Below are 18,217 nucleotides of genomic sequence, written 5' to 3' on the forward strand. Positions count from 1 at the left end.
GGCTATGTCAATATTGTGTTGCATCATTTCATAGTTTAACAAGTCTGTTTTTTGTTGAAGGGATTGAATATTAATATTTAGTAGTTTATTTTTATTAGAAAATGCCGTTTTTTTTTGTAGTATTTTAGAAAAAATCTGTATCTCTCAACCATTATGTTTTCTGGCCATATTTGAGGTGTGACGAGCCGTCACTAAATTCGTTCACGAGAAAATTGTAACTAAAAAGACTAATAACAAACCCTCAAAACATAACTAGAAAATTTACAAATCTTAATTAATTAACACGCATGTTCTAATCTGCATATAGTACCATTCAAATAGATAAACAAAATCAACTATCAATCCCCAAATGCAGGAACAAAATTCGCGTATTCGCAAATTGCGAATAACATTGCGCTTGCCAGACATTGCAAATAACTTGTACAAAATAATACGCCAGAAACATCGCCAATCGCAATTACTTTCATCTAAAATTGTATCCAAACTAAAACAGCTGCAAACGAAACCCAGACACATAAACAACCTCAAAAAAAAAACGCCCTCTTTAAAAATAGCTACAACAAGCTAACCACATGTAGCGATGACGACATGAAAAGCATGACGCAAGTTGAAAAAACCCGAAAATATACGACACACTAACCAATAAAAAACGTCAGTCGCGGAACCATAATTAAAAGCTAAACCCTATAACACAACGAAATAAAACCTAAAATCCAGTACCGAGTAATACACTAATCATGAAGAAATATAGTCCACTAAAGTCACGGGAGACAAGAATAATGAGTAAAAATCCCTATATAAGCAGTAGCGCCGAAAACGGTTTAAGTAGAAGTTTCCAGTTGTGGCCGAAGGCTCTGCCGAATCGTTCGTCGAAATTTTTATTAATTTTGCTGAATTTTGAAGAAATCCGAACTTAGAAGAATTTGCTGAGCCCGAGAGGAAGATAGAAAAATTCTCAATGCTGCAGCTGTGTAAGTCTACCTTTTAGCATGGCCGACTTCATTAATATACACTAACGTGTATATACGGCCGTTTCAATTTTTGATTTTCCATTAGAAAAAATGTTCCGCCTCCTAGTGCATATTGTGGCGCCCTCAAACGACAGATCTCGTGCTATTTCTGTCAAATTAATTGTGGAATTGAAACTGACATTGACAACAAATTTTACTCGAAGCATAAAAAAAAGCAGTTTGGTTCAGATAATAAGGTTTTTTTTTATTTTATCACAAAACACAGTAAGTAAAACAATAATATTAACGTAAAGTTACAATTTCAATACTTTTCGACTTTTAGGTTTAAAATTTAATGCAAATCTCTTGACAGAATCTGTGGTCTCCAAGCAAAGATTGCTGAGAACTGGCTTTACAGTCGTTTTGATTATATATTTGCACACAGAATCCCTGTGATTTGCACAGACAAAAATGGGATTTTGCACAAGGTGTGGATACAGTTCTTCAAGTATGTATTTACCAGGATTATCATGTTGTAGAAATGGCAACATTTGCTGGATGCTTTCAGCTATCTGCTGAATAATACCAACAAAGATATCTTTGGGATAGACTAAACCTCCTCGGTTTTGAATGGCAATCAGTTGTAGTAAAGGACCTGGAATGCTAGTACATAATAGAGGTGTTAAACATTCATCACAATGAAATAAATTTTCTAATTTTTTTATTATGTATCCTGCCAAGAAAGCTACTGATGCTGAGAAAATATTATTATCAGGTATGATGCACTTCTTAAGATTGTGAATATTTCTTCGTACTTCAATTGGAAATATGAGTTGTTCTGTGTGCTTAGTAAAGCTCTCTCTGTTTTCTTGTAAATTTAAAATATTTGCAGGACTAATATAGTTAACATTTTCAGCAGTGTTTGAGGAATGGGAAGCTTTAACAATCCCACAACGAAGAATTTGCCTTAATGCATAATCTGCAGCTCTGGCATCTGTGGCATCATTAGAACCACCTTTCAGTCTTACATGTGAAAACATGGCCTCTACAGCGTCTGAGCTGAAGGATCGCGTTACAACATAATAGAAGCCAACCTGGCTTAGCAAAAAATTTACACAGAGGTATGTGCTTTTTGCCGTGAATTGTAACGCATGAGCTGTTTCCTTAGTAAGACCTTTAAATCCAACATCTACAGAAGTCTTCTGGATATGGTCAATATACTTTGGAAATGTGACATTTAACCAGTCAAGACGTTCATCTGAAATATGCACATATGGTGCAATACTGCTATCTAGTGAACGAAGATAGTGATCTCTGCTTGAAACATTATGCACCTGAAAAAAATGGTACATGTTTTCCATATAGAATATAGAGGCATCAGCGTCTACAAAGCGATCGTCCCCTGCAGCTTTTAGAAATTTTAAAGAAGATGTTACAGTAGGTGAAAAAACTTGGATTGCTCTTAGGACATTCATTTTTTCAAAGTTTGATGGAAATAGATGCTTCTTTGTTAAATATCTGACAGGCTTTACTGGCATTCCCTTCTGCAAATCATACAATAATTTGAGGTAACATGATGAAATTTTGCCTTGAGAAGAATACATATCATGGTCTAAAAACAAATTTCGTGCATTTTTTAGAGCATGGCAGAAATCGAAACTCAAAAATAGTGGAATATGTTCCAGAATGGGATGATTAATGGAATTTTTCAGTGATCCGTTTCCAAATTTTTTAAAGAGGGCGACATTTGTTGAAATATTGTCTGTAACAAATCTAATCACAATGTAGCCGCAGTTTGTCAGAAGTTGTAAAATGTTTTTTGTTAATAAATATAATTCCTGAGTTGTTAACGACGAGTGGAAAAAATACCCTGCTGGTATTGTATATCTAGTACTCAATCCCTGCACCACAAAACAAAGCATCTTGTTGGCTACTTTTGGCTTAGTTCCAACACGAGTAGAACTTGTTGTCTCTAAGCCATAAATTCGATCTTCTGCCCTACAGTAATGAACTTTTTCTTTTATGGACATGTCGTCCATTATTAAGGAGCAGATCCTTTCAACTGACTTTTTTAATTGACCAATTTCTGCACACAATCGCTCTTGGATCAGCTTATTTTGACCATGAAAGTCTCCAAGGAATCTGGATATAGTCGATTTTGAAGGCAGTTTTAGTAAGTTATTGTGGCAAAATCTGTAACCTTTAGGCGAACAAAATCTCCAGACAGTACACAGACGAAGAGACATTTCTGACCACCTAAGTATTTTTTTATAGTGATTTTTTATCAAGTCCAAAAGAAATATTGACTTTTCATCTGCGTTGTTTGCGTCTTCTATAATTTTGGTTAATTTTAAAGCATCCAAATTTTTTACTTTTTCTTCTAACTCTCTCATTTTTGATAAACATTCAGAATTCCTTCGTTTCATTCTACTCAATTGTTGCTTTAAAACTTTGTTGTGGTACCTGAGATCTTTAAGTTCTTGTTTATCCTTTGCACTTAAATCATCACATGTGGAAACATTAGTTTCCTTATTAGCAATTTGGAATGAGGAAACGGAAGTTGAATGAGTGTCTTCTAAAAAAGGATTTGTTGGTTGGGTACTAGAAATGTCAGGATCAGTAGGATTCTGGAATGATGACAAAGATTTATAGATTATGTGAGGTAGGTAGATTTTTATGTACATACGAATATAAACGGAACCGCTTGTTTATTGAGACGAGTACTTTTTGCGCTTCTAACAATACATTCTGTTGCAAAATGTTTGGAACACACAACAGTATGATCGTTTATCTTGGTCAGATCTAAAATAATTCGAATAAAATATTTTTTGAGGAACTTGTTTTATGAAATACCACAAAATTTTGAAAGTGATTCAAACCATTTGTTTCTAAGATCTACTTCCGCAGGAATTCCAAAAAGTGGATTCTGTGTATTACCACAAATCATACACTTTCTTCCCATATTATAAAGACCTAGTTTTATTAACAACCATAATAATTCATGCCCAAAATTATTTTGGATTTGAAAATTGCCAAAGAAAATTTCTGACAGTAGTGACAGTTTAGTTCAAGACATTGCCGTGGGTGGCGTATGCTTATGTACCCATGGATTACTACGCGGGAACAAATTTTTAAAAAATTGAAACGGCCGTATATACACGTTAGTGTATATCAATGAAGTCGGCCATGCTTTTAGTCATTCTTATATAATTTATCTTGCTTTCCGTTTTTTCGTCATGTGTTCTTGAGTTCGAATCGTACATGTGTAGCGTTTAATTTATGCGTTTTCTTCGTTACGTTGGGTGTGAACAGTTAGCGCCGGCACCGAAAGTAATCTTTAGTGCTTCCATATGTTCCCGTTTGCAGGTGGCACGTTTAGCCTTGCGTCGGTTCTTGATTATTGGGTTATTGGTTATTTTTCGATAAATTACCGTTCGCTTTTATGATAATTATTCCAATGTTTCTGTAAATTGCCGATTTAACTCTTTTGCTTGCGACATAAATATTTTATGTGCGTTTTTGGAGAGGATTTTTCTGATTTTTACCGTTTGCTTTTATAATTATTCCAAAATCTCTTCAAAATTGCCGATTTAATTCTTTGCTTGCGACATGAATATTTTATGTGCATTTTTGGGAAGTTCCCGAATTGAAACCTTTTACTCTAATTTTCTTGCTGTCGATTATTGTTTGGTCATAAGTGGATGACCTGACGGAAATTGTGACGATTCGGTTCGTAGTACCAAATGTTAGGTCATAAGTGGGTGACCTAACGGAAGGTTTTTGTATTTGCTCGAAGGACCAGCGATCACAAATGGGTGACCACAAATGTTGGTCACAATGGATGACCAAAAAATGATGGGGCCACAATGGATGACCAAAATGATGTTGTTGAAACTATAAATATAGTTTCAGTGAGACACGACCTTTTTGCTTGATGGTTTATTCGAATCTACTACTATTTAAATGTACATATTTACAAGTGGTGGTGGTGGGTGAGAGGGTGGAGTCTGTTGCACCCCTTCTCCTTCGGTCTACCTGCCTGGACCGAACATCCCGGCCCGCATTGAACCGCAGGATCAATCTACTTAAATTAATTACTGTATGAACATGTGAATATGTAATTAATTTCCTAGCTTAGTAACATGCTAATTATAATAAATGTTAATCTTGAAATGATATTAAAATGAATGGAACAAGATAAAAAACAACCGTGAAAGTGTCTCTAATGTTAAACGTTTGATCACTCGGACGGCAACAAGCATAATGTTCGTAACGCTCGCCTCACAATCACATCTCCAGTTCGTACGGATACCACTCTGATGTGTCCGTCAGCCCCTGGGTGTAGCTCCACGATGCGGCCGCGCCGCCAGGTCAAGGGTGGAGTTGGCTCCTTGAGAACCACTAGCATCCCTGGTCTTGCTGCCGTTGTTCCCTGTAGCTGCCACTTGGTCCGCTGCTGCAAATGGTGTAAATAATCGCGGGACCACCGGTTCCAGAAATGTTGACGAATCTGTTCGGTGTGCTGCCACCGTGACAGGCGATTTACGCGTAGGTGTGTAACTTCTGGTTCAGGAATTGCAGTTAACGGTGCTCCAATTAAAAAGTGACCCGGGGTTAGCACCTCTTCGTCGTTAGGGTCTTCGCTAAGAGGACACAAAGGCCGCGAATTCAAGCAAGCCTCTATACCCGTCAACAAAGTATACATTTCCTCGTACGTCAACCTAGTCTCCCCTACTACGCGTTTCAAGTGGTACTTCACGGATTTTATCCCCGCTTCCCAAATACCGCCAAAATGCGGAGCCCTGGCCGGTATAAAATGCCAATTGATCTCCCTTTTACTAAGATGCTGTTCAATTAGTGCAAAATTAGTATGTTTAAAAATATCTTTAAGTTCATTCCTGGCTCCTACAAAATTAGTCGCATTATCCGAATAAATATTTTTAACAATACCTCATCGAGCAATGAATCTCTTCAATGCACTCAAGAAAGCTGATGCCGTTAGATCGCCGACTAATTCCAGATGAATAGCCTTTGTTGACAAGCAGATAAAAAGTGCTATATATGATTTAACTGTTCGCTTATTTCGTGTTTTACCATCTTTAATAAGCATAGGTCCTGCAAAATCGATTCCCGTGTTACCGAACGGTCGCTCTGGAACTACCCGAACTGATGGTAGTTCTCCCATTATCGGATTAAATTCCATAGGTTTTACCCGAGCGCAATTAAGGCATTTATGGATTACTTGTCTTACCTGGTTTCTACCTGCTAATGGCCAGAACCTAAGGCGTACCGATGAAAGGGTCGCTGTTGGACCAGCATGTAATTGAGCGACATGTATTTCTTTAATAATGAGATTTGTTATGTGATGTTTCGGTAATACCATAGGGTGTTTTTGATCGTAGCTTAAGTTAGCATTACGTAAACGCCCTCCTACGCGTATGATACCATTCGTATCAATAAAAGGATTGAGTCTCCTTAGTTTGCTGTTGTTGTTAATTGATTTATTAACGCTGAGGTTTTTAATTTCATCGGCAAATTCTACCCCTTGTAATAATTTAACAATTGCATTAGTGGCTCGTGTGTATTCATCAGGTGTACATTCTCCAGTCTTTTTATTAGCTTTATTTTACATAAAAAACATTCAATTTGATGTCCTTCCTTAATGAAGGTAGCATTACACGTAACAGGTGCTTTATTAGAATGATTAGACGATCTGAAATTATTCTTTAAATTTGAATGCACTGAATGTTTTGCATGAGACTGAGATTCTCCAGCAGTTAACGATTCTAATAATGTGGTTTTCTTTGTCAAAAATGTAATTAATTCCTCTAATGTTGGAACATTGGTATCCAATGTACACTCCCAATCCCTCTTTGTAACAAAATCAAATTTTAATGTGATAAGTGGTACAATTAGCGCGTCCCATTGTTGAACTTGTATACCTACATTTTTTAATTCCGCAATATTCGTCAATATGTCGTCCAATAATTTACGCATGGCCACGGCTGAATTTTTGACTAAATTTGGAGAATTAATGATTGCCAAAACATGTTCTTGGACAATCAAACGCTTGTTGTTGAACCTTTTTTCTAACAGGTCCCATGCTGATTTGTAATTTGCCTCTGATACTTTAATGGCCTCGATTGTTTTATGTGCGTCGCCCTTTAGGCACGATTTCAAATAATGCAGCTTTTCAACATCACTATATAATCTACTGTCATGGATTAATGATTTGAAAATGTCTGAAAATGCTGTCCACTCTAAATATGATCCCGAAAATATGGGTAATTCTAATGACGGCAGTTTAACTGGATTTAAACGCGCCTGATTATTGTCGTTATTAGTATTAGACGTTGAAGGAATAGGTTCTGTAACACGCGACTCGATTAACTTTAGGATCCTTGCTTCTAAATCATAATACCGATTTTCGAATTCATCGCGCTCGCATGTTTGTTCCTCGGTATCGCACTTTAATAATTCGATATCCCGCTGTATGGCATCAAATTCCTTGAATGCATTTTGGAGATTCGGTAGCCTAGTTTTTAATTGATACATATCATCGCCTACTCTAAATTTATCCACGAATGTTTTAATTCTAGTAACCGAACCCTTGATTATTCCCCGTTTAGTTACTAATGTTTTTAACGCGTCGTTTGTTTCGTTAGTCATGTTTTTTATTGCGTATGAGGAAATGCAGTACAAAGTTGATAGATATAGATTCCTACCTTTACGTCCTTGTACCCTCGCTTGTGTGTGTCCTGGATCTCGTTGTCCGCGGAATACAGCTCAGATCACACTTGTCTGACTTGATGCTGAGCCACTTTACTTCGACACTTCGATTACGTAACACTGGATGACGATCCGGCTCGAAGGACCAAATGTTAGGTCATAATTGGGTGACCTGACGGAAATTGTGACGATCCGGCTCGAAGGACCAAATGATAGGTCATAAATGGGTGACCTGACGGAAATTGTGACGATCCGGCTCGTAGTACCAAATGTTAGGTCATAAGTGGGTGACCTAACGGAAGGTTTTTGTATCCGGCTCGAAGGACCAATTGTTTGGTCATAAGTGGATGACCTGACGGAAATTGTGACGATTCGGTTCGTAGTACCAAATGTTAGGTCATAAGTGGGTGACCTAACGGAAGGTTTTTGTATTTGCTCGAAGGACCAGCGATCACAAATGGGTGACCACAAATGTTGGTCACAATGGATGACCAAAAAATGATGGGGTCACAATGGATGACCAAAATGATGTTGTTGAAACTATAAATATAGTTTCAGTGAGACACGACCTTTTTGCTTGATGGTTTATTCGAATCTACTACTATTTAAATGTACATATTTACAAGTGGTGGTGGTGGGTGAGAGGGTGGAGTCTGTTGCACCCCTTCTCCTTCGGTTTACCTGCCTGGACCGAACAATTATTTTATATTGAATTTTTGCAGTTTAAATATGACTCCGTTCTCTGATTATTTTGCTATAGTATTTGGAAACCTCACATTATATTTTATTTTTATCGTCTCACTGTATTTTAGCGCATTTATGATATCTACTAATTTCCCAATGTTTAACTGCATGTATAAATTATGACTGTTTATTTTTACATATATCTAACTGTCCTGTAACCATCAATTTTTCTCGTGAACAATTGTTGTGCTCGGCATATTTAGCTAATCGATGTATGTAAAGACTTATTTATCTCTCTTTTTACATGTTTATATTCATAAGCTGTCGTAGATTTAAGTGCATGATTTTAACCCGTTATTTTAGTTGTTCTTATAATCAGTGGAGATTTCTTCGAATCCACTGAATTATTGGTTTTATTATTATTTTAGTTGTTTTTATGATTTAATTAATATATAAATGCCCAATCGCCATTTATTTAAATAATTAAGTAATTATTCCATTTAGTAGTTAGTAGTTTTTTTTTTTTTTGGTTATTTATCATGGTCGTAATATTAATATTGTTTAGAAGGTATTGCACTTAATTAAGGATTTACCGAATTAATTTTTAGTCTTTTTGCATGCTGATTTTTTCTAGGATTAAGTTTATTAATTAAAAATGTGGGTTATGTTCATAGATTTTAAGAGTTTTATTAGTGGAATATAATTGCGTAGCGCTTTAGAAGATAGTTTTGCATGTTGTTTTGTTTTTTTTCGTGTTATGTGTGTGAATTTATTTTCTGTTTATTTTTCTGTTGATTATTTACACATTTACTCGATTATTCTTTTGACATGCTTATAATGCTTTCTTTTAATATACGTATAAAAATGTTATATATGTTTAATTATTACCTCTTCCCCTACATGCAGTTTAGCTCTTCCATTTCCAAGGAAATGGGCCTACACCCAAATAAATAATTTTGTTAGTGTCCAAAAGCTCGGCCGCGGTCAAAACTATTTGGGCACGACAAAATGGCGCAGTCGGTAGGATTATTCGCTAAATTGCAAAAAAGGGAAGTTGTAATAATGAATTAACAAAAAAAAATTTTTTTTGAAAAATTGTAAAAATCGCATAAAAATCATAAAAATCAGAAAAATCCAAAGTAAGACACCCTAGAAAATACGGTAGAATTAATGTAGCTTTAACTCTTGCGAAATGACGGCTAAGAAAAATAAATTCAGTGGTAATTTCACCGCGATAACTGTCGTGGGCATCTTATCGACCCTCCGTGTCGTGTCAACGCGCTTATTTCCGCGTAAGCTCGTTCGCCGCGCGACTAATTTTAACAGAGTTTCGCCGAACTCATCTCGGACTATTGCGCTGAATATTTTGGTTTAAATCACATTAAACGGACCATTTTCGTAAGAATAAATTAAAATAAAGTTGTAAACAGGTGTTGAACGAGACAGAAAAGCAAATTGTCGAGATTTTCTATCAGTCACAGAAATTCCATTTTAAGTTTAGAAAATCACAAGTCCGTAACTTTGGGAATACTTTTTGTAAAATCGAGGCATTTTTATGTTTTATTTTATGGAGGGTCGGAGTTTGTACAATATTTTAAATCTAAAACCAGTTTATTTATGCCAAATTAAAATTACGGTTAATATTTCCAGAAAAGTGAGTTCATAAAAAGTAATCGTTTATCTAGTGCAAGCGGAGTAAAACGCAAATTGAGAATAAAAAAGTAAAAACCAGTTCATACCTACCAAAATTTTTTAAAATACGTTGCTTATATTAACTCTTAGAAACATTTTGTGTTACACTCTTTCGTCAAAATTTTTTCTCATTTTTTTATAATCAAAATTTTCATGTAAAAAAAGTTTTTATCACTCCCACATTTCGAGCTCTAACGAGCTAATTTTGTAACGGCCCTTTGAATTCGCAACCAATTACGAGCAAACTACCAGTAAAAATGCAGAGACACATTTTCCAAATTTTATTATGTAAACAGAACATACTCTACTGGTAGGAAATATAAATTAGCAAACGTCCCCCATAACCAATCACCCCCACGCGACAATTCAACTCGGGGCAGAAAACAATCGACGTGCAGATCGGAGGAATTCCCAGAAATTGTCCGGAAATCACTTCAAATCGCGGCGGATATAGCACTGTAACAGGTGGCGGTGGACCAAATGTCGCTTGAAAGTTCGGCAAGGGCATCGCTGGCGCCGTGATCACTGGTCTCGCTATTGGGGCTTGCTGACCATCGGCTATCACCGGTTGTTCAGCAGGGGGTCGCGATGTCGAGGGCCCACTGGTCGTCGAATCTGCGTGATCGTTCACCATCGCAGCAGCGCGAAGTTGCGCCGCCAATTGGTAAAACGGTTCGCTATCGCCAAAAACGTCAAGTTCTTCGTCCGAACCTAGCGCGGAAAATCCGTTAAAAGATCGTCGCGGATCACCTAGAAATCAAATTTACTCATAACAATAAAATTTCGGAATACAAACAGACGGACACATAATCGCCAAAGAATAATTTTAATATCAAGTAAAGTCACTAATTTTACTTACCCATTGGAAATTTTACTATCAATCTTTTACTTGAAAATTACGGGCCGCGTTCACTCTAGCAACTATGAACAGATACGAACGTCTTTACGAATTATCCAAAATTCTTATTATCACCGAAAAGTGTTCTCTCGCTTCAATAAACGCCTAATTGGTAGAAGGGTTAACCGACGCTAAACCCTATTGGCTCAAGAAATACCAGATACCCCACGTAGAGTTTAATTTTAGTGGAAAAAACTTGTCAATTGCGCGTATAAATCCAAATTATTCTTAAATAGAAACCTTGAGTTTGAGTATATAAAAACTGTTTCGATTATCGGGAGACAACGTGTCGTCATATGCACAAAAGAATCGCAACATAATTATCACAAAGAGTGTCATCAAAACAGCTGTTAACACCTAGAAATTTCACTTCAATTTAACACGCATCACAAGCTAGCACTCAGAAGTTACCACACTGCACCTGTACCACGGTGTATAATAAGTTAGGTGTTCCGACGAGCGCGTGAAACGTGTCCCCAACTAGTCACAGATTTGGAGTGAGAGAAACAGAAGAGGGCGGCCATCATTTAATCGCACTGACGGGAAAGAGACGGCAGAAGTATTTGTCGGAATTAAAGCCATTTAGGTCCAAAAATCATCAAAATGAATTATCCGTTGTATTAAAATAAAAACTTTAAACATTTTTAAAATAATAATTTATTTAAAAAGATGAATGTAAACTCGTTGTTAAAGATAGTTCTTTTCGTCTTCACATATTATATTAGTTTCACTCACTTCTGTTCGTTTCACAAGACAACTAAAAAATATCCATTAACCAATATCTGCTTTACTGTTTGAGAAATAAAAATTTACCATTATTACGTAGTCTGTAATCGAGACTCTTTTCTTTTTTCTGCACATGCCTTGGTTGTTTTCTCTTGTTCCTGTTTATAAAATTGTTTAATTTGCATAATTGTGTAAAAATATATTGCCTTTGAAAATATTTCCATTCTATGCTCTTCACAAGAAAAAGGAAAGTAAATAGTCATAAAAATTTTTGTTACGAATAGCTCTTCAATTGTTGCATCGAATACATCCACAAAATAGATATATTTCATAAGTATCCCTTCCACCATCGGAACATATTAAACATTAACAAATCTGGATGGTTTAACCACCCCCTGGATTTTGTACTAGTAAATTCAGATGTACTAGAACATGGATCCTCTTTGTTATATATTTAACTGTTCACGGCAAATATTACATTTTGAAGTATTGTACAATTTTTTGCGACAAATCCAGCTAAGTAATAAATGATGTCAACAATTTTAGTTGTAGTGACATCTTCAAATAGTTGTTCGTCTATTTTGTTAATCGGTGAATCTGTATCTAAATTCTTTTTCGGCTCTAACGTCTCGTGTCGTAAAATTTGTGATCTCCTCGTGTCGACAAGCACCAAACACTCCGACTATCAAAACAACCTGAAACTATATAAATTTGAGATTGTTTTTTATCAATATGAGTTGCAATTTACCTTCAAAAATAAGAAATCCTTATCATTCATTTTCTTAAGAAATTGATTTATCTCTTCTTTGGAACAAATAAACGATTTTCTGGGTCGGGAACCTTCTGATTTCCGAGAAGAAAGCCACAACCTGATGATATTCAGAAATATCAACATTCTTCGTAATCAACACCAGGGTTCGCAACATGGAATATCGGCACCATAAGGAGGATGGTTTTAACTTCTCTGCTTGTTCAGCAAAATAGGAATGCATCACCTTGTTCAGAAACGTCACCAATTTTCTTAACTTCCATTCATTCATCAAAATATTTGTACGCTATCTCGTAACGTTCTTTAGATTTACCAGGAACTAACGTATCGATGACAGATTGAGTAGCCACTTCAATATCGGAAGGCAAATTATCCTCTGAATCACTAATTTTTGCACATAAATTGCTTTCACTGAACGCTTGTGAAAAACGTAAACAAATCAGTAACTACGGTTACTAATTTAGCCGCCTTATTTTTTCTCCATAAACACAATTTAAAAAATTACAAAAACATCTGTGTTAATTTTTATGAAAATTATTGAAAGTAGATAAAACGTTGTACAATATTTGTATCGTAATATTTCTTTACGATCCTTGATGGATTATCCAACTCGCCTTCGGCTCGTTGGACAATTTTTCCATCGCGTATCGTAAAATTCCACATTACGATACACATATCGTAAATATCTATTAATTTTCCTTTTTATTTTCTCAACATGATTTTTCCCGCATTCTGGTATTTGTTTCAAAAATATTTTTGGAGTAATTAAATGATAACGAATGATTTGCATACTATTTTCCTGCATCTGTGTGCAATTACCAAATTTCGGAGGTTTTAATAATTTATAAACCGATAACATTCGGTATAGCTGCAAAGAGTTGTAGATAAGGGATGTCCATTGGCACAACCTGCTTGTCGAATTGTGCCGAAAAATCTCTGCAATAAATATAGTTTATGTGGAATAAAGAAAAAATACATATCGCATTCAAAAACCCTCTGAAAATAAACATAAATGCTGTTCCTTGAATGTTAAACATAACACATAACCGATAAAAAGGAAGTTATTGTTTTAAGTAAAAATAAAATTCAACATAAAATGCCTACTATTACTATAGCGACGACCAGTATTTTTTAGTGCAAAGTGTTGTTCAAAAGCAGCAGTTCACTACTGCAATAAAAGTGCCATTCCAGTAATCTGTCTTTAGGTACCCGAAACACCGACACTTTTTCGGGATTACTATTGTATTCGCTAGAACAATTAGGCACAACACATTTTTTACCCATTTTTATTGATAAATCAAAAAACAAGTAAGAAATCGCATAGAAAACCTAGCAAAATCTGTCACACCTAGAGAGGGAAAAAGCCCGCCAAACGCTGCTAAACAGATCTAAGTGAGAGGTTACAGGCCGCCGCTGTCTGTCTCTCTCGACCGCTCATCGTGACTAAACCGGCGTCAAGTCGATGCACGGTGAATACGCTTCGTCGTAACACCTAACTTATTATACACCGTGACCTGTACGAAAGCTCGCAAGGTGCAGATTCGCAATGCGATCCCTCACATTAAGAGGTCGTACCCAACAAAAGATTTTGTAAACACCATACCTTTTACAGAAAAATTGTACGTTTCCAAATCACAAAAAAAAGAAGAGTGAACAAAGACACAAAAGTAAAATTAAAGCAGAAATTTTATTTCTTTTCAAAACAAAAAATATATAACTAACTAGCCTACTCAGGTGCCAGTTTCGCGTCCTGTTGGCCAGTTACGGGGGCCGATGGCTGGGTCGCCTCTGAAACAAAAAGAAAAATAATCAGTTAACAAGGTTATTAAGAAATCAATTAAGTTACAGAACTAAGAGAACAAAGCACAACAAACTTCAAAATTTTTCAGAACGTAATTTACATTTACAGTTATTGCTTAAAACTTCCACATAAAGTGCAAATGTTCGATCACTCAAAAAATTTACAGAACGATAAAAAAAAAACAAAAATTATTATCCAACAACTCACAAATATTATTTCTAAAATGACGGTACAGAATTTTGTTCGAAATAGTTTATTTTAATCACTCTTCAAAGTAAAAAGAACGACGGACGTGTGCTTTACTGAAATTGCGTAATTGAACTCGAATATTAACAAAAGGACTACCAACCATGACTTGAATAAATTAATGTCAAAAGTCGAAAAGTATTTAACCAACCGCACTCACAAAAAGAGGATACTTACGAGGTGCTGCTGAGCGCCGGCGACCACCGCGGGCGCGGCGCCCCCTTGCAAAATGGAGACGTCGCGCCTCCCGATAAATCTCCTGGATACGTTCGGGCGTAAACGTGCCCTGTGCCTCCCCGTCTTCATCTTCGGAGGAGGCCCCGAAAAAGAATTCTATTTCCACCTCATCGAAACCTATAATCATAATACAAAAACACCATTAATCATCGCTAACAACCTTAAAGAAATAAAATGAAAATTACAAGAATTTATAAAGAGAAAATTATAAAAAAAATACAAACAAAAAGTTACAAACCTTCCTGACGGAGCAGCCACAACCGCTCCTCTTGAAGAGATGGGTCGTTACTGTAGGAACCGTTCCACTGTAGCGCTACCATCGAGTAGCGGACTGTAGCGCTCCTCGCGACAAAAGTAACACGTTCCACTCTGCGTTCCACTTGGAACTTGAAACGATATTTGTACGGGAGTTACGGGACGGAAATTCAAGGAACGAAATCATAAAACACGTTTGTCCGGAACGTTACAAGAAACACAAATAGTGAGCGCTTGGGAACTGAAAAAAAAGAGAATAATCTTTCTGTCATTAAAATAATTGTGTGTTTATCAACACAAAAAAGATATCAGGAAACGTTTATAAGTAGGTATTTATTTTATAGGAGTAATATTTATGAAAAAAAAAAAAAGAAAAACAAAATGTATGCAACGCAGATCAAAAGTAAAGTTTAACAATATAAATAAACAGATAAAATAAAAAGCAAAGCGGTTTTATCATAAAGCAATCGGCAAAATCACCAAGTGTTGCATTTTGTTTGAGGACGGTAATTTTTTGTAAGAATGCGACAGTCGATATAAATGACTCATTATCAGAAAAGATAACTATAAAAGCTTAGGTATAAAATAGTTTATAAATAAATTTTAATTGAAGACATGTATTTCAATAGCAACCGAAAAAAATTGTAAAATCTCAGTCCAGTAGAAAAGCTTCCAAGATTGGGAATTACACAGAAAGTTCCGAAAACAAGACTAAAAATATTTGTAGTTTTGTTTATTTTATTATTATTTTTTTTTTTATTAAAATGAAAGTAGAGTGCCCGTCCTAATTGTTGTTGTCAATATTTATTGTGTCCAGAATGTCCGTTCGCTACATATTGGTACTTGAGATTGGAATATTTGTTCCAAGTTGAAATGAAGCGGACAAGTGGAAGCGTCGTACTCATACGCTACTCGTGATGAATACGTTCCAAAGTAACTAGTTACTTTGAGATGGGTCGTTACTGTAGGAACCGTTCCATTGTAGCGCTACCATCGAGTAGCGGACTGCAACGCTCCTCGCGACAAAAGTAACACGTTCCACTCTGCGTTCCACTTGGAACTTGAAACGATATTTAGACGGGAGCTACGGGACGGAAATTAGTAAAAAAGTAAAGGTTTAACAATATAAATAAACAGATAAAATAAAAAGCAAAGCGGTTTTATCATAAAGCAATCGGCAAAATCAGCAAGTGTTGTATTTTGTTTGAGGGCGGCATCAAAGACGCTGCATCTTCGATAATTTTTTATAAGAATGCGACGGTCGATATAAATGACTCATTATCAGAAAAGATATAAAAGCTTAGGTATAAAATAGTTTATAAATAAGTTTTAATTGAATATATGTATTTCAATAGGAACCGAAAAAATTTGTAAAATCTCAGTCTAGTAGAAGATTGGGAATTAACACAGAAAGTTGCGAAAACAAGACTATAAAAATAACTGTAGTTTTGTTTATTTTATTATTTTCTTTATTAAAATGAAAGTGGAGTGCCCGTCCTAATTGTTTATTGTGTCCAGAATGTCCGTTCGCTACATATTGGTACTTGAGATTGGAATATTTGTTCCAAGTTCCAAGCGGACAAGTGGAAACGTCCTACTCATACGCCACTCGTGATGAATACGTTCCAAAGTAACTAGTTACTTGGAGCGCTATTTTCTTGTAGCGGTAGCGGTTGTAGCGCTCCACGCGTGGAACGATTTTGCCCATCTCTAGCCTCTTCCTCGTACCCTGCCTACATAAAGCCAGCCCCTTCTATTAGCCGCTTTAAAACCACCATCGCTTACTTTAGCTGTACCAGTAACACGACTTTTTGAGTTTTCCGTATTAGGTTTTTTGACATTATTTACCAATACGTTTTTAGGTTGCGTGTTTGTCTGTAGCTCCTTGTTTTTTGAATATTCATTCTTTTTATCAATGTTTTTCTTAGTTTCTAGATTACCTTCTGTGTCTGATACAACGTTTCGAGGGTTGTCATCTTCGTTGCGATTCAATTTATTCTCCATAGTAGAGTCTACCTGGTATGCTTTATTAAGCATAGACCAGATTCTGTAGTGTTTAAGTTAATTAATTTAGTAGTAATCTGGTATATGATCGAAGAAACATAGCGTGTTATTATAATCCTCACTATCGGCTCTTTATCCGTTTCGTTTTTGTCGTCGTCGACGGACACTTTTTCGTACTTTTTTCAACGGCAGAAGCGAGTTGATCGTTGCTGCGGCAGAACGTTCTCGGGTTCCGGCAGAAAGGAGCCCAACGTTTCATTTGCGGACAAAGTCCTCACTACACGAGGTAGTATTTAATTTTCTTTTTCGTCTCGCTAAATTGACCACGAATTTTAGGGTTTTTTGGAGTTACTGGAGTAGATGCCGATCCACACTTTTGTCGAGTTCAAGCGCTACTTTAACGGCACCATTTTTATGCTTTGCATGACTGTGATTTTTGGAGGTTCCCAATTCTGACAGTTCTGAGCCATTTGGAGCCTATGTTATTTTTTTTTCCGCACGCTGCTCGATCGCCCTGCTCCAATTTTCACTCAGACACCCCCGAACAAGCGCCACCACCTCTGGAGAAATAACCAAGGTCAGATCTTTCTACTAATTAGAAATTATTATCATTTATTTTATTTAAATTCATTGAGTCCATTCTTATTTATATCAGAAATAGTTCTGTTTTTGAAAATATTTATCACTTATTTGAAACTAAAATGGCAGTTGTTAGTTCAGTGAGTTGATTTTAGTGTACTTATAGCCACTATATTTCATGTAATCTAACTACCTGGCGCCCTCTAACCAGACTCCTTGTCACATCACATAAAATCGACTATAGTTACTGAAAATATTGCGAGTTGCGACCGACCTACGACCCGCCCCCTAAAACAAACTGAGAGTCGTAGGCAGTGTGACCGTTGAGAAAAAGTTGTTTACGGTACAGTACATAAAAATATTGAATTATTTAATTCGTTACTTATAACTTCCCAAAAATAAAGCTATCTCTTTTTCTCTTATATGGTCGGGTATAGTAATAACAAATTCGTGTAATGCAGAGTGCATACACACATATTATATGATCAATTATAGTTTTGAATATGATTTTGATATACTCGCTCTGTCCTAATTACCAGCGCTCTAAGATGGCAACGAAATGTAATTAATTTGCTAATCAAGAATGATATCAAATTCTTTGGATAATTATTTTTATTAATTTAAAAATCTTACAAAGTATAGTCAAA

At 35.9% G+C, this 18,217-nt stretch overlaps 2 protein-coding genes and 2 long non-coding RNA genes across 9 annotated transcripts; 1 reads left to right on the plus strand and 3 right to left on the minus strand.

The window, feature by feature from the left end:
- Positions 1-214: 214 nt before the first annotated feature.
- LOC135130517 (uncharacterized) lies at positions 215-2,832 on the plus strand. Of its 6 annotated transcripts, none has more exons than XR_010280805.1 (4): positions 215-1,235; positions 1,294-1,725; positions 1,867-2,518; positions 2,591-2,832. It is a non-coding gene; the product is annotated as an uncharacterized LOC135130517 (long non-coding RNA). The 6 variants fall into 6 exon arrangements; XR_010280806.1 differs by having other exon boundaries at positions 1,224-1,458; positions 1,519-1,725; positions 2,591-2,831; XR_010280804.1 differs by having other exon boundaries at positions 1,224-1,438; positions 1,490-1,725; positions 2,591-2,831.
- Positions 2,833-10,359: 7,527 nt separating this feature from the next.
- Positions 10,360-11,327, minus strand: LOC135129952 (uncharacterized). The gene is made up of 2 exons (XM_064057222.1): positions 10,915-11,327; positions 10,360-10,805 (listed from the first exon to the last, which is right to left on the minus strand). Exons 1-2 carry the CDS (start codon positions 10,916-10,918, stop codon positions 10,360-10,362), a joined length of 450 nt encoding a protein of 149 aa, XP_063913292.1. The 5' UTR covers positions 10,919-11,327.
- A 267-nt stretch (positions 11,328-11,594) lies between these two features.
- On the minus strand, positions 11,595-12,941 carry LOC135130497 (uncharacterized). Its single transcript, XR_010280794.1, has 3 exons — positions 12,428-12,941; positions 11,767-12,380; positions 11,595-11,710 (listed from the first exon to the last, which is right to left on the minus strand). It is a non-coding gene; the product is annotated as an uncharacterized LOC135130497 (long non-coding RNA).
- Positions 12,942-14,162: 1,221 nt separating this feature from the next.
- On the minus strand, positions 14,163-15,188 carry LOC135130704 (uncharacterized). The gene is made up of 3 exons (XM_064058143.1): positions 14,971-15,188; positions 14,673-14,849; positions 14,163-14,236 (listed from the first exon to the last, which is right to left on the minus strand). Exons 1-3 carry the CDS (start codon positions 15,050-15,052, stop codon positions 14,175-14,177), a joined length of 321 nt encoding a protein of 106 aa, XP_063914213.1. The 5' UTR covers positions 15,053-15,188; the 3' UTR covers positions 14,163-14,174.
- Between the last annotated feature and the right edge of the window lie 3,029 nt (positions 15,189-18,217).

Source organism: Zophobas morio, unplaced genomic scaffold, assembly GCF_036711695.1.
Source record: "Zophobas morio isolate AGI-343-1 ecotype UQ-CSIRO unplaced genomic scaffold, CSIRO_AGI_Zmor_V1 ptg000017l, whole genome shotgun sequence".
In the NCBI taxonomy this organism is placed as follows: Eukaryota; Metazoa; Arthropoda; class Insecta; order Coleoptera; family Tenebrionidae; genus Zophobas; species Zophobas morio.

What these genes read in the sequence shown, in the direction of transcription:
- LOC135130704 (XM_064058143.1), bottom strand. Translation starts at nt 15,052, where the DNA reads ATGGTAGCGCTACAGTGGAACGGTTCCTACAGTAACGACCCATCTCTT. An exon ending in GTGGCTGCTCCGTCAGGAAG is followed by an intron (nt 14,850 to 14,970) that starts GTTTGTAACTTT and finishes TTATGATTATAG; the next exon opens with GTTTCGATGAGGTGGAAATA. An exon ending in CCGGCGCTCAGCAGCACCTC is followed by an intron (nt 14,237 to 14,672) that starts GTAAGTATCCTC and finishes TTTTTGTTTCAG; the next exon opens with AGGCGACCCAGCCATCGGCC.